Genomic DNA, 20576 nt, shown 5'->3' with positions numbered 1-20576 from the left:
CAAAGTGTCGGGGAAGAGTTCCGTCAGCACGACGGTGTGGTGACGATCTTGATGTACTACCATCGCAGGGCTTCGCCTAAGCACCGCTACAATATTATCGAGGATTATGATGGAAGGGGGCACCGCACATGGCTAAGAATATGATCACGTGGATCAACTTGTGTGTCTATGGGGTGCCCCCGGCCCTCTCTATGGCGCGCCCTAGGGGAGTCCTACTCCCACCGGGAGTAGGATTCCCCCTTTCCTAGTCCAACTAGGAGTCCTTCCATGTAGTAGGAGTAGGAGACAAGGAAGGGGAAGAGGGAAGAGAAGGAAGGAGGGGGCGCAGCCCCTCCCCCTAGTCCAATTCGGACTAGGCCTTGGGGGGCGCGCGGCCTGCCTCTCCCTCTCCCCTAAAGCCCAATAAGGCCCATATACTTCTTCTCCCGTATTCCCGTAACTCCCCGGTACTCCGAAAAATACCCGGACCACTCGGAACCTTTCCGATGTACGAATATAGTCGTCCAATATATCGATCTTTACGTCTTGACCATTTCGAGACTCCTCGTCATGTCCCTGATCTCATACGGGACTCCGAACTCCTTCGGTACATCAAAACTCATAAACTCATAATATAACTGTCATCGAAACCTTAAGCATGCGGACCCTACGGGTTCGAGAACAATGTAGACATGACCGAGACATGTCTCCGGTCAATGACCAATAGCAGAACCTGGATGCTCATATTGGCTCCCACATATTCTACGAAGATCTTTATTGGTCAGACCGCATAACAACATACGTTGTTCCCTTTGTCATTGGTATGTTACTTGCCCGAGATTCGATCGTCGGTATCTTAATACCTAGTTCAATCTCGTTACCGCCAAGTCTCTTTACTCGTTTCGTAATACATCATCTCGCAACTAACTCATTAGTTGCAATGCTTGCAAGGCTTATGTGATGTGCATTACCGAGAGGGCCCAGAGATACCTCTCCGACAATCGGAGTGACAAATCCTAATCTCGAAATACGCCAACCCAACATGTACCTTTGGAGACACCTGTAGAGCTCCTTTATAATCACCCAGTTACGTTGTGACGTTTGGTAGCACACAAAGTGTTCCTCCGGCAAACGGGAGTTGCATAATCTCATAGTCATAGGAACATGTATAAGTCATGAAGAAAGCAATAGCAGCATACTAAACGATCGGGTGCTAAGCTAATGAAATGGGTCATGTCAATCACATCATTCTCCTAATGATGTGATCCCGTTAATCAAATGACAACACATGTCTATGGTTAGGAAACATAACCATCTTCGATCAACGAGCTATTCAAGTAGAGGCATACTAGTGATGTTTAGTTTGTCTATGTATTCATACAAGTATTATGTTTCCGGTTAATACAATTCTAGCATGAATAATAAACATTTATCATGATATAAGGAAATAAATAATAACTTTATTATTGCCTCTAGGGCATATTTCCTTCACAATCATCTACCTACATAAATGAAAAATAAATATGAAGCGGCTCTTATGAACATACTTGTATTCTCTCTCAAATTTACGATAACTATTCCTATAGATTTACTATACATGATTTTTTTATAGATAGAATATCAGTATTTGATTGTTATGCTTCTAATAACAATCAAACCACAAAGGTTCTTCTCGTAGAGAGATCAGGTATGGGCTGTTCTCATTGTCCTTCAATTTAATTGCTCTTTGTTTATCTCACAAAAAAAATTGCTCATCGTTTGCTGGTAGTGTGTTAAATAATACTCTATGTAGTAAAATGGAGTGCACATGTTTCTATTAAGTAACGATGACATTTTGTATAGTTGGTTATCTTTCTCTCAATAAGTGGATCAAGGTGGAGAAGGCAAGATGATTACTATTCGAGCAAATTAGTATGAAGTATATCTTTTTCTTGCTCCAATGCACTTCCAATAGACAACCAAATGATATTATCTTGAAATATTATGAGAAAAATCTCATTACAATATATGTTACTTTTAATTTTGGTGATGCATTCTTCTAATTTTGTAAATATGGAGAAAGTCTACCATATATTAATTTGCATGACTTTTTATACCATTCAAAGCTTCATAGACATGTATTTATGTTATTTGTTTCCATTAATCTTCTCACTCTATAAATCCTCCTATACACTGCTACAAATTCCCGCAGCAACGCGCGGGGTATCATCTAGTATTCATAATATTGATGTCAAAAGATGCAAAGTTGATAATGATAGTGCAACATATTTGTGGCACTGCTGTTTAGGTCATATTGGTGTAAAGCGCATGAAGAACCTCCATGCTGATGGGCTTTTGGAATCACTTGATTATGAATCACTTGATGCTTGCGAACCATGCCTCATGGGCAAGATGACTAAGACTCCGTTCTCTGAAACAATGGAGCGAGCAACTGACTTATTAGAAATAATACATACTGATGTATGCGATCCGATGAGTGTTGAGGCTTGCGGCGGGTATCGTTATTTTCTAACCTTCATAGATGATTTGAGCAGATATGGTATATCTACTTAATGAAACACAAGTCTGAAACGCTAGAAAAGTTCAAAGAATTTCAAAGTGAAGTAGAGAATCATCGTAACAATAAAATAAAGTTTCTACGATCTGATCGCGGAGGCGAATATTTGAGTTACGAGTTTGTCCTTCAATTAAAACAATGTGGAATAGTTTCACAAAATCATGCCACCTGGAACACCATAGCATAATGATGTGCCCGAACATCGTAACCGTACTTTATTAGATATGGTGCGATTTATGATGTCTCTTACCGATTCACCATTATCATTTTGGGGTTAAGCATTAGAGACAGTTGCATTCATGTTAAATAGGGCACCATCTAAATCCGTTGAGACGACACCATATGAACTGTGGTTTAGCAAGAAACCTAAGCTTTTGTTTCTTTAAGTTTGGGGTTGCGATGCTTATGTGAAAAAGTTTCAACCTGATAAGCTCAAACCTAAATCGAAGAAGTGCGTCTTCATAGGATACCCAAAAGAAACTGTTGGGTACACCTTCTATCACAGATCCGAAGGCAAGATCTTTGTTGCTAAGAGTGGATCCTTTCTAAAGAAGGAGTTTCTCTCGAAAGAAGTGAGTGGGAGGAAAGTAGAACTTGATGAGCTAATTGTACCTTCTCTCGAATTGCAAAGTAGCTCATCACTGAATCAGTTCCAATGATGCCTACACTAATTAGTGAGGAAGTTAATGATGATGATCATGAAACTTCAGATCAAGTTACTACCGAACATCGTAGGTCAACTAGAGTAAGATCCGTACCAGAGTGGTACGGTAATCTTGTTCTGGAGGTCATGTTACTTGACCATGACGAACCTACGAACTATGAGGAAGCAATGAAGAGCCCAAATTCTGCGAAATGGCTTAAGGCCATGAAATCTGAGATGGGATCCATGTATGAGAACAAAGTATGGACTTTTATTGACTTGCCTGATGATCGGTGAGTCATTCAGAATAAATTGATCTTCAAGAGGAAGACGGACACTGATAGTAGTGTTACTATCTACAAAGCTCGAATTGTCGCAAAAGGTTTTCGACAAGTTCAAGGTGTTGACTACGATGAGATTTTCTCACTCGTATCGATGCTGAAAAGTCTGTCCAAGTCATGTTAGCAGTTGCCGCATTTTATGAAATCTGACAAATGGATATCAAAACTATATTCCTTAATGGATTTATTAAAGAAGAGTTGTATATGATGCAACCAGAAGGTTTTGTCAATCCTAAAGATGCTAACAAAGTGTGCAAGCTCCAGCAATCCATCTATGGACTGGTCCAAGCATCTCGGAGTTGGAATATACGCTTTGATAAGTTGAACAAAGCATATAGTTTTATACAGACTTGTGGTGGAGCCTGTATTTACAAGAAAGTGAGTGGGAGCACTACAGCCTTTCTGATAAGTATATGTGAATGACATATTGTTGATCAAAAATGATGTAGAATTTTCTAGAAAGCATAAAGGAGTGTTTGAAAGGAGTTTTTCAAAAGAAAGACCTCAGTGAAGCTGCTTACACATTGAGCATCAAGATCTATAGAGATAGATCAAGACGCTTGATAAGATTTTTCAATGAGTACATACCTTGACAAGATTTCGAAGTAGTTCAAAATGAAACATTCAAAGAAGGAGTTCTTGCCTGTGTTGCAAGGTGTGAAGTTGAGTAAAGACTCAAAACCCGACCACGGCAGAAAATAGAAAGAGAAAGAAAAAGTCATTCCCTATGCCTCAGTCGTAGGTTCTATAAAGTATGCTATGTTGTATACCAATCCTATTGTATACCTTAGCATGTTTTTGGCAAGGGAGTACAATAGTGATCTAGCAGTAGATCACTGGACAGCGGTCAACATTATCCTTAGAGGACTAAGGAAATATTTCTCAGTTATGGAGGTGATAAAAGAGTTCGCCGTAAAGAGTTACGTCGATGCAAGATTTTGACACCGATCTAGATGACTCTAATCTTGATCTAGATACATATTGAAAGTGGGAGCAATTAGCTAGAGTAGCTCTGTGCAGAGTATTGTAGACATAGAAATTTGCTAAATACATACGGATCTGAATGTTGCAGACCCGTAGACTAAACTTCTCTCACAAGCAAAACATGATCACTCTTTGGGTGTTAATCACATAGCGATGTGAACTAGATTATTGACTCTAGTAAACCCTTTGGGTATTAGTCACATGAAGATGTGAACTAATCACATAAAGATATGAACTATTGGTGTGAAATCACATGATGATGTGAACTAGATTATTGACTCTAGTGCAAGTGGGAGACTGAAGGAAATATGCCCTAGAGGCAATAATAAAGTGGTTATTTATATTTCCTTATATCATGATAAATGTTTATTATTCATGCTAGAATTGTATTAACCAAAAACTTAGTACATGTGTGAATACATAGACAAACAGAGTGTCACTAGTATGCCTCTACTTGACTAGCTCGTTAATCAAAGATGGTTAAGTTTCCTAGCCATGGACAAAGAGTTGTCATTTGATGAACGGGATCACATCATTGGAGAATGATGTGATTGGCTTGACCCATCCGTTAGCTTAGCACGATGATCGTTTAGTTTACTGCTATTGCTTTCTCCATAACTTATACATGTTCCTATGACTATGAGATTATGCAACTCCCGAATACCGGAGGAACACTTAGAGTGCTATCAAACATCACAACGTAACTGGGTGACTATAAAGATGCTCTATAGGTGTCTCTGGTGTTTGTTGAGTTGGCATAGATCGAGATTAGGATTTGTCACTCCGCGTATCAGAGAGGTATCTCTGGGCCCTCTCGGTAATGCACATCACTATAAGCCTTGCAAGCAATGTAACTAATGAGTTAGTTACGGGATGTTGCATTACGAAACGAGTAAAGAGACTTGCCGGTAACAAGATTGAACAAGGTATGATGATACCGACGTTCGAATCTCGGGCAAGTAACATACCGATGACAAAGGGAACAACGTATGTTGTTATCCGGTTTGACCGATAAAGATCTTCGTAGAATATGTAGGAACCTATATGAGCATCCAGGTTCCGCTATTGGTTATTGACTGGAGATGAGTCTTAGTCATGTCTACATAGTTCTCGAACCTGTAGGGTCCGCACGCTTAATGTTCGATGACGATCGGTATTATGAGTTTATGTGTTTTGATGTACCGAAGGTAGTTCGTAGTCCCGGATGTGATCACAGACATGACGAGGAGTCTCGAAATGGTCCGTACATAAAGATTGATATATTGGAAGGTTATATTCGAACACCGGAAGGGTTCCGAAGTGTATCGGGTATTTTTCGGAGTACCGGGAGGTTATCGGAACCCCGGGGAGTCTATGGGCCTTATTGGGCCCTAGTGGAGAAAGAGGGCAGCAAGGAAGGTATGGGGCGCGCCCCCCTTGGCCCAAACCGAATTGGTTTAGGGTTTGGGGGTGGCCCCCTCTTTCCTTCTCCCCTCCTCCTCTTTCCTCCTTCTCCTAGTAGGAATAGGAAGGGAGGGCAAATCTACTTGGAGTAGGATTGGCCCCCTTGGCGCGCGCCTCCTCCTAGGCCGGCCTCTTCCTCCCTCCCTCCTTTATATACGTGGGGAGGGGGCACCCCATAGACACACAAGTTGATTGTTTATCCGTGTGTGGTGCCCCCCTCCACAGATTTCCACCTCGGTCATATCGTTGTAGTGCTTAGGCGACGCCCTGCGTCGGTAACTTCATCATCACCGTCATCACGTTGACGTGCTGACGAAGCTCTCCCTCGACACTCAGCTGGATCTAGAATTCGTGGGACGTCACCGAGCAGAACATGTGCGGATCGCGGAGGTGCCGTACCTTCAGTGCTAGGATCGGTCGGATCGTGAAGACGTACGACTACATCAACCGCGTTGTCATAACGCTTCCGCTTTTGGTCTATGAGGATACGTGGACTCACTCTCCCCGCTCGTTGCTATACTTCTCCTAGATAGATCTTGCGTGATCATAGATTTTTTTTTTCAAATACTACGTTTCCCAACAATAAAACCATACTTTTGTTGTCCTCGAGAATCTAAACCAAAGAAAACCGAAAATCACTCATGCGATTTAGTAAAACTCATATTCATCCAGCACTGCGTACCAGGACCATTAACGTTATTGTTACCCACTGAGGAGGCAGAGGTTTATGAAGCTGGAAATTCAAAAACGCTACAGAAACATGTGGCCAACATGCTTTGTCTTTTTGAAGCTAAACTTGCGCAAGGAAGCGGATCATTGTGGCGGCACGTGTCACGGTTTGCTTCTGCCGCCAGCTTCACATGCTCTGTAACCCAGCCTGGGGCAGGACGGTTGCTCCTTCTTGCCTCAGAAGTCACGACGCATCCCACAGAGAGGCCTCAAAGTCACCTGCGTCCATCACTGTCGGTAGGAGGCTGCCGATGTCGCCTTTGGCGACGAAGCCACCGGCTTGCATGACATCATCAATGGAGATGACAGCTTCCATGTTCATGTCTATAACTTTCTGAGTTCTAAGTTGTCACCACTCGGTGAAGTTGGATTTTTGGTGTCAGAATCTGCAGTGTGCTTCAGGACCCCCTGATAATTTGTCAAGGCATCTGGTTTAGCTGGTGGAGCTAGTTGCCCACTTCCCAAGTTCTTCCTATCCATGCCTGCAATGATACGCTACTACTCCCTCTGTCCCATAATGTAAGACGTTTTTTTACACTAGTGTAGTATCAAAAACTTCTTACATCATGGGGCAGAGGGAGTAGAGTCAAATTAACGTCCATGCCAAGACACCACATATCATGGTCCAATTCTTTACCCTTGTAAGGGTATTTATTATACAAGATGCAAATAAAGTACCCTCCTGGGCACGCTATCGATATTCTTGATTATATGCAACACAGGAAAGTGCAAGCAAAATTGCTGCAGAGTTCATGAATTGATTATAATTGTCATCCATGGCACACAGCATCATCGTTAAGCACCATATCATTCATTGGCTTCAAGTTGCCTCAACCAGGAGCCGTTGCACGAGTTGGCGGAAAAATGAGACGCGGATTCGAGAGCTCGTTCCACACAGAAAATCTCTAATTTTTTCGAGGCAATCCAATCCCCCTGTTCGCTTTGTCAGTTAACCTCTTCTCCTTTTTCTAGTGCTCTCGTGGGTTGGATGACCATGTGTTCCGCAAAAGAGGAGGAGGAGGGGGGGGGGGGGGGCGGCATCCTAGTCAATGCTTCATGCACCAAGAAGCGAAACCAGCACTCCTTGGCCGGCCCATTAAGAAACCATCACTCGATCCACCTATCTGCTCGCTTGTGCATAGCGTGGTTGACTGTTGAAAAACAATTCATAAATTTGAAAAAAGTTAAATTTTCAAAAGAGTTCGAAATTATGGAAAAAAGTTCATACAATAAAAAATAGCTCGTGATTATAAAATTTTCCAAAAAATTGAAAATAAATTGGTAATTTTTTTACAAAATATTTGCAACATTTGAAACAATCACGAATTTCGGGAAAGAATCAACAAAAGAAAAAGAAAAAAACAAAACGAATAGGAAAAATAAAAAAAACTGTAAAAACAGGATAAAGTCCCGGTCCAGAAAAACCAGAAATGAAAAGAAAATAACGCATCCCAAAACCGGCTTGTAAGCTCCCAGAACTTTCTATAACTGGGACGCATTAAGAAGGGCCGGCACATTATGCTAGCGAGGGATTTGGGCGTGGGCGCTAGTTACCAAATAAGCATGTAACTGGGGCAAATCCTATTTGGCGCTTCAGGCACCCGCTGATGTGCATTTTGCAAACGGGGTCTGGAGCGCTTCAAGCTGGGTCAGCTCATTTATTTATATTTTCAATTTATATTTTTGGTTTTTTTCCTTAAATTTCGTGAACTTTTTTCAAAATCAGTGAAGATTTTATAAAAAACAATGAAAATTTTCAACTTTGTAAAGTGTTCACAGAATTGATGAACTTTTTCAGAATCGGTGATTTTTGCAGAAAGTACCGCAAAATATAATAATTATTTTTCAAATATGATGGACTTTTTCAATTTTAATTATCTTTTTTCAAAGATGATGATTTTTTTTGAAAATCGGTGAACTTTTTTTAATTTCGATGGATACTTTTTTCCATATCGATAAACTTTTTTCAACATTGTTGAACATTTTTCAAAATTGATGAAATTTTGTTCTTCAAATGCGATGATTTTTTTTAAGTTGCTGAACCTTTTCAAAGTTGATGAAATTTTCCAGGTTCACATATTGTTTTCAAAATCCGTGAACTTTATGGAATTCATGAAATATTTTCGTTTTTTTTGCGTTTTCCAGCCAACCAGCACCAGCGTGTGGTCGCCAGGGAGTTTCCGAAATCACTAATTGATGCGTACTCCTTCCAAAGATCACTTCCATCTCCTCAAGTTGCGACAAGTGGCGCGTTGTCGCAACATGGGAGTTTTCTCTTTCTTCGTACATCCATTTATTCAAAACATCTATCTCTTAAACTGTGTGTCCAAATCTCGAACCTTTTTCACCATTGAATTCCTCGCATCGAGATTTTTGAACTAAATCCCATGTTCATTGGTTTTGATAGACTTATTTTCTTGAAAAAACCAGACGGAAAAACCATCCCTCTCACGTAAGAAAAAACATGTTTTTTTGTTTCTGAGAAGCACGGTCGTGTCTCTCAGCTCTTGCGAAAGAAAAAAAAACTCATTTTTTCCATTTTCGAGAGGCGCGGCCATGCCTCTCGCAGAAACAAAACCGTGCCTCTCACAGAAGTAAAAAGAAAACATGTTTTTTCCGTTTCCATGAGGCACGGCCGTGCCTCTCAATGGGGGGGGGGGGAGGAAAATAAAACACGTTTTTTTGCACAAAAATGAAAAATCAAAAAATCGACCAATAGCTAAGAAAGACCGGTCAAAAACCGAAAAGCTATCTAAAAAGCTGAAAATGCGTGCGAAAATTTTAAAAAAAATACTAAATTCGGAGGAAGCGTCCAGAGCACGACATGTGGCGGCGGCGCGCTCTCAGCCCACTCCAAATGACCCTTGGGGAGACTCCGAACGAGCACTTCCCAATTAATTGCTCTCGGGAGTTTCCCTGGCGCGTGAAGTGCCGAATAGGAGCTCCCTGTAACTGGTGCCTTAACCTTAAGCGCCAAAATAGGGATTGTCGAGAAGGGGTATTGTGGCCAAATGGCCTCTTTTTGAGCCGAGTGTGCTAGTTAGGCTTTTCTTTATTTCTATTGGGCCAACATTACATACTGCTAGTTCTTTTTAGATTTTCTTATATAAATGCTAAACACTAATCCTTTCGAGTAAATCTCCTTCAATGGCGCTAGTCTGCTGGGCGCCCAGGCAATGGCATTGACATAACCCCCTTTGTCAGCTGGTCTCCTTTACGAGCCAGCTCTATTCGCATTGGTCTTTCAAGCATGTATGAGGGCTCCAGTGTCTCGCTTTTCTTACTTTCTAAGCTTTGTTGTTGTCTCAGGGTACCCATGTATCTTGCCGGAGCTCTTTCTTTGCTTTGCCCTTCTATGTTGTATTGTATCATTGGTTGTAAGGGCTTCATTAACTTAAAGCCGGACACCAGCCTCTTTTCTAAAGAAGATCCCTTTCAGTGAAAGTAAATAAAAGATGTGGTTGATAGTGCAACAAAAGAAAGAAGGATATACCAAGTACGAGGCTAGCACACATGTATTTTCTTATATGGCGAGTGATACGCGCCGGCGCACCGGCCCAAATTTGGGCCGGTTGCTGCGCTACCATAGGATACGCCACTTTTTAACCATAGGTTCCTTCGTTCATCTCACAGGAAAAGCAAAAAAAGAAAAAAAAAATGAAAGAGGATAGAGCCCAGCGCAACCACTCGTCTTCATCCGCGCTCGTTGGCCTCCCGCATGGCCGCGCAGCAAACGCTCCTCGGCCGCCCTGTGGCCGTGCTTGTCGTCGGTTGCTCGTGTCGGCGCGCCGCAACAAGCCGCCGTCGTCACGCGCGACGTCTCCGCCGTTGTGCCCGAGCGCCCCGTGGTTCCAATAGGAGGGCACACCATTGCATCTCCGCCCCCGGTCGTCGTTGCAGCTCCGCCACCACTGCCGTCCACCATCCCAGCAAAATCGACTCCATGATCACGACGTTCTATCTCGCCATCGCTGCTTGTAGCTCTTGTCGTTGACGGTTGTAGCATCCGTCGATGAAGGTTGTAGCATCGCCGGTGACCGCTTCCAGCAAAGGATGCTGGGGGTCGTAGCTTCACGCCCAGGCGGTTGTAGCATCGACGTGTGCCGCTCGCAGCTCCTCGCACTGCCGGTTCCAGCATCGCTGGCAGGCGGTTGTAGCTTCCAACAAAATCCGACGACGGATGCAGTAAAACTTCGTCACTGCCATTGCGATTGCAGCTTCACCATAAAATCATTGTATCAAAAAATCTCGCCCGTCGTAGCAAAATCTGGCAATGGATGTAGCAAAATTTCGTCACCACCGTCGCTGTTGTAGCTTCGCTATGAAATCCTTGTAGCAAATTTTTTTGTCAATAGTAGCAACATTGGACACGGTTGTAGCAAAAATCATAATGACACGCACCCCACTCTCCGCCGACCCCGCCGGTTGAAACATCTCCGGCCGGCTGCTCCCCGGCCGCCGGGCCTCGTCGTCTTCCTTGCACTAAGGTGCTTCCCCCTTGTAGCGTGGGCAGGGAAGGGGTTAACCAGCTACAGAGCTCCAACGCCTGACCCAGGCTCGCAGTGTCTCCCGGTCGGAGCAGCAGCAGATGGCTGCGCCGTCAGCGGAGACATGGACGAGCTCGTCGTGCGGTGTTGAGAAATTTAATGGAGGAGAAGAGAAAAGAGATAGACTGAGAGGAGGATGAGTGGAGGACGGATCCGCCGTGTAAAGAGATAAGTGATGGGCGTTTCCTTCAGGCCCCACCTAGGCACGTCCTCAGTTTTTTATGTGTGAAGTGCGAGTAAGTGCCAGCGCGACCGGCGCAAAATTAAGCCGGCGCGCCGGTGTTAAACGTTTCCCTTCTTATATTCATATTTACTACTCAAGGGGAGCTAGCGGTCGTCACAAACATCATGTGCTGCTATCCCTCTCTTGTTAAACCTGTGCCGACATGTGGGCCTGCTCTACCGTTCCTCATGCATAATTTATCAACCTTTTTCCGGCATCTTGCCAACCACTTGAGCAATAGTAGTTATAAGTTATACTTTTTACTATCATTTACATATAAAAAGTCAAAATAGCACCTTGAATATTGTATCCATACCTAAAACTCAATGTTCTATGCAATGAAGACAATAATTGTCATACATATTCCCTCTTGTTGGTTTTGCATCATTAGAGTATAATATAGAAATTAGCTTTACCAACTCCTTTTAATCTTTAATATGGGGACTTATTTGATTCACATCCTACTGTAAAAGCATTGTTTTATATGTTACCACACAAAACTTGCTTTCATGTTGCTGGAAGCATGAAAGAGACTGAGACTTGGTTAGATGGAGTAGAATAGAGGCCTAGGAGAAGACATTGTCTCTTCTCAATGCACTGCTAGGAAAAGGCTGCCTCAAATTACCGCATGCTCCAATAAAAAACCGCCACAATTATTTTGAAAAAGTTCCAGTGGCGAGTAGAAATTAGCGTCCGCCACTGCACGTCCTGTAGCAGTGGCTAGCAAAGTATAAAACTCACCACTTATAAACTCTTCCAAATTTGCTTGTAGGCTAAAAACAACAGTGGTGGGCGCGCCGGTTGGGACCGCCACTGGAACATCACAAACCAGTGGCAGACATAGTATTTGTCCGCCACTACAGTATTTCGGCAACCCGTGGATTTTTTTTAAGTTTACAAATGTTTGCAGTGGCGGGTGTTACAAGCCGCCCGCCAAACATGTCTAATGTCCAAAAAATCCTTAAAAAATTATAGTTCCTAAACCAAGAATGTTCTAAAATTTGACATGGGACTTCTAATAGTGTGTGTTAGTCATATAAAAAGTTTGAATTTGAAATTAGTTAGAAAAATGAAGTCTGGTGTGGCAGGCACCGGTTTCCATTCAAAAGTCTTATACTTCGTCGGGAGTTTTCAATTTGTACATGAGGTGCATCATGTTTTTGCCATAACACTCTCTAATTTTTACCTCACCCTACATGGGCGAGATGGAGACACCATGCAATGTTTCATCCCTTTCGGAACTCGTTTGCACACAATTTCTTACCGAAAAGTGTTTTCCCCTTTTAGTGGTTAGAAAATCAGGTAATGCTTCGGAAATAGCAAACGAACTCAAATAGTTCTCAAATTCGAGCATGGGACTTCCAATGGTGTGTGTAAGTTATATAAAAAGTTTGAATTTGAAATGAGTTCGAAAAATGGAGTTGTGTGCGGCGGTTTTCATTCGACAGTCTGATACTTCATCGGAGAGTGTTCAGTCACGAGGTGCATCAAGTTTTTGCCGTAACGCTCTTAAATTTTTAACACACCCCAACTGGGTGAGATAAAGACACCATGATAAGTTGCATCCCTTCTGAAACTCGTTTGCATGTTATTTCTTACCGAAGAGTGTTTTGGCCATTTAAATGGCCAGAAAATTGGGCAATGCTTCGAAAATGGCAAATGGACTCAAATAGTTCTAAATTTGGGCATGGGAATTCCAATGGTGTGTGTTAGTCATATAAACAGTTTGAATTGAGATGACTTGGAAAAATGGAGTTGTGGATGGCAGTCGGCGGTTTCTGTTCAAAAGTCTCATACTTCATCGGGGAGTTTTCAGTTTTTACACAAGGTGCAACATGTTTTTGTTGTAACACTCTCAAAGTTTTACCACACCCTACATGAATGAGATGAAGGCACTATGCAAAGCTTCATCTCTCTCGGAACTCGTTTGCATGCTATTTCTTACCGAAGAGCATTTTCCCCTTTTAGTGGCCGAAAAATCAGGTAATGCTTCGGAAAAAATATTCACTTTGCCCAATGTCAAGAGGCTGCTAGGAAAGATGTGGAGAGAGCCTTTCTGTGTGCTTCAGATGTGCTTTGCAATTGTTTTTTCGTGGCCCTGCCGAGTACTGGAGCCCCAAGGTTCTATGGCAAATCATGACTTGTTGCATCATATTGCATAGAGGGATATGCCTGAGAACAATCGTTACATCACCAGCGGGACTTTAGTTGAGCCAGAGTATGATACAAATAGGATCCTAACATTCCTCGAAGAGCAATGCAGGACCGAGAACCGCTAAGTTCATGCTCAGCTCCAAGATGATCTTATTGAGCATCACTGGCAACGTCATAGCGCTTCCTAGTTGTTCTATCACAAGTTATTTGCTATATTTGGATCATTTGTGTGTTTAAATTTGAATAATTCGGTTTGTAAATTTCGAATTCAGTTTGTAAACTATATTCGTGATTTGCTTGAACTTCATACTTATGTTTAGTTTCTATATGTGTGCTAATATGTAGTTCGAATGTACACTAGAATTGCATAAGTTTAGGAAAAAACAAAAAAAAATACTTCATTATATACATGAGATCAGCTAGGTCCGGTCAAATCTTAATGGAGTAAAAATACTCCACAAAGGGTTATTCCGCCGGATCCTCATTTATTTTTAGGGGATCGGTTAGAGTTGCCCTAAGAGAAGGCATTAGCAAATAATTAAAATAGCACGAGTCTCAGCGTAGTATCCAACTTGAATGAAGCCCAAATAATTTCAGTCACTAAAAAATAGCAATTCTGTTTTCTATAATTTCACTGAAATAACTTCACCAATGCACTGCAAGGAAAGATAGCTTCGCTAATAAGCAAATGAAATTCTTCTAAAAAAACAAATGAAATTAATCTTTAATCTATGAACAATTCAAGGGCTCAAATTCACAACGGTTCGTATAGCAACAATACGTAGAAGGTCCTCTTGTGGGAGCCTAGAGCCAGGGGCGGAGCCAGCTATATGGCGAGGTTTGGCAGGTGCCATACCTACAATTTGGCAAAAATACTACGTATATATACTATACTTGTCTGAAGATTTGAGCTGAGTTCAGTTTCGTTAGTTGGGAGGAGAACACTCTCAGAGGCGCGTCGAATTGCCCATGGCCCAATTATCCTCCCAGCAGCCCACCTAGCTGCATGTTAGCCCAGCTCCAGTCCTTTTCCAAAAAAAAAGCCCAGCTCCAGCCTCTAGTAGTCCAGTTACGCTACAAATCGAGCCCGCTGATGGAAATCATGCAGAGACACAACCGCAATTACGGAATCTAGCTCTCGGTTACGGGGATTCCGGCGGCGACCATGCTCGGCGAACGCGGCGGCGGCGGGTGGCACTGCAAGGAATTAGGTGGCGAGTGACACAGCCGCGGCGCAGACCCAAAAGCGACGAGCTTAATGCCTCTATGTGCCAACAACGGCGAGGCCGGAGCAATGACGTCAGGTCAGGATCCTGGCCGTATTGGTTCTAAAATTTCGTACTTCTTGTGTCCATTTTTTCAGTCCATACACTAGTAAACATCAATTCTTTTTTATAAATTCGATTAGTTGTTTTTTAGGGGAATTTGATTAGTTGTTCTGTGATCTATCATCAGTGAATTTGTTTTTCTGATCTATGAAGCAAGTTGTGTTAAAAAAGGAATCTACTATGTACTCCCTCCGTCCCATAATGTAAGACGTTTTTTCACACTGGGACGGAGGGAGTAGTAACTAGAGAGACTAATAAGCAATTTTAGAAAGAAAAAAATTGGAAGAAAGCTTCAAAGAGCACTAATTCAACACCGATAAACGTTTATGTTTTGCAGTGAACGATTTGTGAACCTTTATGTTTTCGATTTTCATTCTAGACTTTGAATACCCATTAAATGTGGCACTCCGCACAGCTACTCTCCAAACTCGCGAGCCTGCATAGCTTCGTGTGATTCTTTCCTGGTTCCGACCTGCCGTCCCTAGCCGGCTAAGTGCCAGAAGATCGAGTAAGGCATCGATCAGAGAGCAACCGTGTGAGGTTGGAAGTGCCGGGCCGGGCATGGCAGTGGCCACGGGCAGGCGAGGCAGAGCACGAGCGGCACATAGTTATATTGTACATTGGTCTTTACCTCGTGAAATCCGCCACACCTATAAATTATTCCTACCTTCGCCACTGCCTAGAGCACGAGCATGGCCGCGGCGAGCACGGTGACCGCGGCCGCCGTCTCACCAATGCGCGCCTGCAGCTTGCCAGCAGGGTTGGTCGGGGCAGGCTGGGGAGTCGGCGCGGCGGTGTCGAGGACGGTGATCTTGAGCTTCATGCCGCTCTTGCAGTGCGGGCCGACGCCGCAGAAGAACCACCGGCGTCCAGCCGTGTCGAGCGCGAGACGGTCCTCGCCGGAGGTCCTAACGACGGCGCCGGCCGTCTGGGTGCACGCGGCGAAGTCTGGACCGCCCACCTCCACCAGATTGTGGGCGGGGCTCCCGTACTTGAACACTGCGTTATACAGTAGTTAGCACGAAATTAGTTTCGCGTCGCAGAGAAAATGGCGTACGTGTGGCCGGAATAAACTACCTAGCGTGTCCCCGACGACGAACTGCTTGGTCTCGGTCCAGGCCGTGTAGTTGAAGTTGAGGGTCCAGCCCTTGTCGTTGCCGACCAAGTGCTCCGTGGCGACGGCGAGCCCCAGGAGGAAGGCCACGGCGAACACGGCGACAAGCATCTGCTTGGACGCCATCACTGACCGAGTACGCAGCCAAGCTAGCGAGATGACTGGCTTGTGGCCTGTGATGGGGTGGATGCAGCTCGTGTGTTGTGCTTCTAGCTCTGGCTTTGCGCGTACTCTATATACAGGGAGTGAGAGACAGAGCTCAGTGATGACTATACGTACGTATACGTATAGTAATCATCGTTGGCACGCGTCTTGTCTCTGAATGGAGCTATCAGCTAGCAGCTGGCCGATGGCGGCGCCGGCAATTGTGTGACGAGTTGAATGCGTCAGGGTGGCGCCAAATGTAGTGTTGCATTGGCTTCATCGGAACAGAGGATACGCCGCGTCGGTCACAAGAGATGCTCATTGTATAGTTAGGTTAAACTAAAGACGTGGCCTTGATTTGACACATGTTTTTGGTGTACTTTTTTCTTTTGCGTTATGTTTCGGTGCAGTTGGACATGGACACTTGGGCCGGCCAGGTTCATTGATGTTACGATGATCCTCCCCGTGGCGGTAGAACATCGTCAAGGCCAATCTCAGAACATCTCCAATAAAAGATGTAAAACAGGAGATGTGAAAATTTATATCTTCAAAAAATGCATTTTACATCTTCAAAAAAGAGGTGATGTATATTGGAGATGTAAAAGTACAATTCCAATAGATGATGCAAATGGAGATGTAAAATTAGTCAGCATGACTGGTGGCCAAGCACTGAGAGCCGTGAGGAGCACCGGCAGACCGAGCGGTAGCAGCAGGTGCGCCGACGGCCGAGCGAGGAGAGCCGGGAGGTCGAATGAGGCGGCGGGAGCTCGAATGGTCAGTGGCGCGGTTCTGAATCGAGTGGCAAATTGGTCGCGGCGGGACGATGGGGCTACGGCCATGCGGCGTGAGAAGGTCGAGTTTGGCGGCGGAAAAGTGGCAGCGGCGCCGTGGGTGTGCGGCTCGAAACAGGCGGCGGCGGGGCGGCGGGGCAACTCAAATGATACGGCGGCGATTCGACGCCGGAGAAGCGACCAATTCGGTCAATTCGGAGGCGGGCAGCGAGGGAGAAGCGGCGAAACCGGAGGCGGGGCGGTGGAGCGGCTGGATATGGCAGTGGAGCGGTAGCCGCGACGGTGACCAGCCGGGGTGGGGCAAAACCGGGGCTTTGGCATGGTGGCGAAGGCGGGATTGGTGATGGTGGTCGCCCCGACGAAGCTGGTGGTTGATGTTGATGTCACAACCCTCCCGCTGAGCTATACCTCTTCTCTTAAACTTGCACCGACATGTGGGCCTGCTCACCCGTTCCTTGCACACAGATTGTGTGCTTTTTCCCCCACTAGTAATAATGTACGTGCAATGCATGTTTATATTAGGTAGGATATTAGTTGCACATTATATTAGGTAAGATATATCCGTTGCACATTGGTATTTGGTAAGATATCAATTTCTTTTTCACGGGAATGGTAGGATATTAATTACATGACAGATTTCATGGGATAGCGTTGAGTCAAAATGTGTTTATAACCAATGACAGTGATGGGTAATTAGAGCGTTAAACGTGTTTGGTGCTCAACATTGGAGCGATTTCAATCGCTAGATAATATGATTTGACAGTCGTGATGGTTTGAATTTGCCTCTTTGGGTCATTTTATATTGGTATAGATTATTTTGCAACCACTCAAGGAATAATAGTTCTAACATAATTATATTTTGTAATGTTTACTAACATGTGCATAGAAAAAGAACAGTCAAAATTGCACGTTGGAGACTTTATCCATATCTAAACGCCATATACTTTGCAATGAAGACTGTTAGAGTTATATTATTGATGTCCTTTGGCCTTTCACATTCTAGTCTCTTGGCATTCTCTTGTAGCCTTTTGGCATCCTCATATATGTGTATATATGTTAGCTTTGGCCTCCTAATAATACAAGTTGCTATTCTTAACATGGTATTAGAGCTTTAGGTATTTTTTTTGCGCACACGCAACTTGTGCTGCTCCCGATCCAATCTCCTCCACGGCAGCAGTTGTTCTCTTTCCTGCCGGCCCGTGCTTTTCTTTTGCCTGCATCCATCTCCACCTACAGGAGCTTCCCATCCAAGCTAGGTAGCCACTGTGAATCGATTCAGCGGTAGTGTTGGATCCTATTGGACTTGGTCCCAATCGATCCAGCCGCTGGCCGCTGGTCTTCCTCCAAGTTCCACGCCGTTGCTGCCGGCCGCCGGCCTTGTTCGTGCCGCTGCTACCTTCTGCGGCACCACCGGCCGCCGGTCCCGTCTGCGCCGCTGCTGCCGGCCACCGGCCCCGTCTGCATTGCTGCTGCCGGCCGCCGGCCTCGACCGTGTCGCTGCTACCTTCTGCGGCACCACCGGCCGCCAGTCCCGTCTGCGCCGCTGCTGCCGGCCGCCTGCCCCGTCCGCGCCGCTGCTGTCTTACGCGGTTGTCCGCGCTCGCTGTTGCCGTTTCACGTCCGGGTGTCTACTGCTTCAGATCGTGGTTATTCTCCTTTGGCTGGCTTTTCGTCTAATTGATCTGCTGGTAGTTCTGACCGGTCTTGTCCTGGCCAGTTAACTCTTGGGTGACCTTTGCTAATTCCACAAAAAAGGATAGAAAAGGAGCACCATGTCTTCCGCATCATCTGGCTATGTCGCCATCCCGCGCTGTCAGGTGATATTCGATGGGGCTAACTATGCTGAGTTCGTTGCCTTTATGCGCATTCACATGCGTGGCATTCGTCTCTGGGGTGTTCTATCCGGTGAGGTCCCCTGTCCTCCACGCCCAGTGCCTCCTGTGGCTCCTACCCCACCGCCGATGCCACCGGCTCCTGCCGCAGATGCTTCTGATGCTGATAGGGCTGCAGCCATGGTTGCTGCTGATGATGCGGCTGCTGCTTATGACCAGTAGGTCTTGGATTATTCGGATGCTCTTTCAGTTTACCGTGATGCTCTGGTTGCTTACACTTAGTGGTGCGATGATGATGCTCATGCTGCGGCTGTCCTCACTGCCAGTGTTCTACCTCAGTTTGCTTCTGAGTTTATGGGCCTCAGTACTGTCTTTGAGATGTGGTCTCATCTTCGCCAGCGCTATCAGCCCTCCGGTGATGCTCTCTACTTGTCTGTGGTCCGTCAGGAGCATGCTCTCCAGCAGGGAGACTCTACTATTGATGAGTTCTACACTCGGAGTTCTGCTATCTGGCGCCAGCTTGACTCCCTTCACACTACTATTTGTGGCACTTGCCCGTGTTGCCAGACTGTGAGATCAGACTTGGAGTTTCAGCGTGTCTATGAGTTCTTTTCACGACTTCGTGGGAGTTTGAGCCTCGATGTGCTCAGTTGTTTGCTCGTGGTCGTGTTCCTATTTCTGAGGTGCTTTCTGAGCTTCGTGCTGAGGAGACTCGCCTACGTGGTGCTGGTTTGCTTCAGGTTCCCTCTGTGCTCGCTGTTCGAGCTGCTACTCCACCAGTGTCTTCTCGCTTCAGTGCTCCGCCGCTACTGCCCACTCCTCCGGGTAGTGTGGCCCGCTCTCGTGAAGGCCGATCTCGTCCTCGTACTCATTGTGACTACTGCAACAGGGATGGTCACCCTGAGTCTGACTGCTTCAAGAAGAAGCGTGATATGCGTAATAGGGAGCGCAATTCTTCTTCTGGGACTCATGCTTCTTCCTCGGCGCCATCTACTGTCTCCTTGACTGAGCAGGATATTGTGAAGCTCAAGCGTCTACTTGCTGCTTCAGGTTCTTCGACAGGTACTGCAGGCTCTGTGACTAGTGCTTCTAGTGCTGAGCGGCCACAGTCTAAACAGTCAGGTACATCCCCATGGGTTCTGGATTCTGGAGCTTCATTTCATATGTCATCCGATTCTTCTGTCTTGTCCTCTCGTAGATCTCTCGATTTTCCTATTAATGTTCTTACTGCTGATGGTACTCTTCCTGTTGCGAGTCGAGGCACTCTTGCCACATCTTCCTTTTATGTTCCACATGTTTCTCATGTGCCTCGTCTTACCATGAACCTATTTTCTGCGGGACAACTTACTGATTCTGGTTGTCGTGTCATTCTTGACGTTGATTCTTGCACTATTCAGGATCGCCACACGAAGGCTCTGGTTGGGGCTGGCCCACGCCACCATGATTCTCAGGGGCTTTGGGAGTTGGACTAGCTTAATGTTCCTTCCGCTACCACCACACTCGCCAGTCCATCTGCCTTCGTTGCTTCAGCTACCAGCTCCTTCCAGCAGTGGCATCATCGACTTGGTCACCTTTGTGGTTCTCGACTATCGTCTTTAGTTCGTCGTGGTCTTCTAGGGTCTGTCTCAGGAGATGTCTCCTTACAGTGTCAGGGTTGTAGGCTTGGTAAACAAGTTCAGTTACCTTATCCTACTAGCGAGTCGGTGTCTCAGCGCCCTTTTGATTTAGTACATTCAGATGTGTGGGGTCCGGCTCCCTTCTCTTCCA

The 20576-nt window shown here is 45.1% G+C and overlaps 1 protein-coding gene, 1 long non-coding RNA gene and 1 pseudogene across 2 annotated transcripts; 1 reads left to right on the top strand and 2 right to left on the bottom strand.

Annotated features, from left to right (window-relative positions):
- Nucleotides 1-10158: 10158 nt before the first annotated feature.
- Nucleotides 10159-11447, bottom strand: LOC125522843 (uncharacterized). The gene is made up of 2 exons (XR_007289993.2): nt 11078-11447; nt 10159-11005 (listed from the first exon to the last, which is right to left on the bottom strand). It is a non-coding gene; the product is annotated as an uncharacterized LOC125522843 (long non-coding RNA).
- A 3819-nt stretch (nt 11448-15266) lies between these two features.
- On the bottom strand, nt 15267-16272 carry LOC125536706 (blue copper protein 1a-like). Its single transcript, XM_048699951.2, has 2 exons — nt 16006-16272; nt 15267-15927 (listed from the first exon to the last, which is right to left on the bottom strand). The coding sequence occupies exons 1-2, from the start codon at nt 16166-16168 to the stop codon at nt 15608-15610; spliced, it is 483 nt and encodes a 160-aa protein (XP_048555908.1). The 5' UTR covers nt 16169-16272; the 3' UTR covers nt 15267-15607.
- Nucleotides 16273-18749: 2477 nt separating this feature from the next.
- On the top strand, nt 18750-20469 carry LOC147991982 (uncharacterized; annotated as a pseudogene).
- Nucleotides 20470-20576: the final 107 nt, after the last annotated feature.

Source organism: Triticum urartu, chromosome 1A (assembly GCF_056163025.1).
Source record: "Triticum urartu cultivar PI428250 chromosome 1A, HENAU_Tu73, whole genome shotgun sequence".
In the NCBI taxonomy this organism is placed as follows: Eukaryota; Viridiplantae; Streptophyta; class Magnoliopsida; order Poales; family Poaceae; genus Triticum; species Triticum urartu.
This window is presented reverse-complemented; position numbering and strand designations above follow the sequence as displayed.

What these genes read in the sequence shown, in the direction of transcription:
- LOC125536706 (XM_048699951.2), bottom strand. Translation starts at nt 16,168, where the DNA reads ATGGCGTCCAAGCAGATGCTTGTCGCCGTGTTCGCCGTGGCCTTCCTC. An exon ending in CGTCGTCGGGGACACGCTAG is followed by an intron (nt 15,928 to 16,005) that starts GTAGTTTATTCC and finishes TGTATAACGCAG; the next exon opens with TGTTCAAGTACGGGAGCCCC.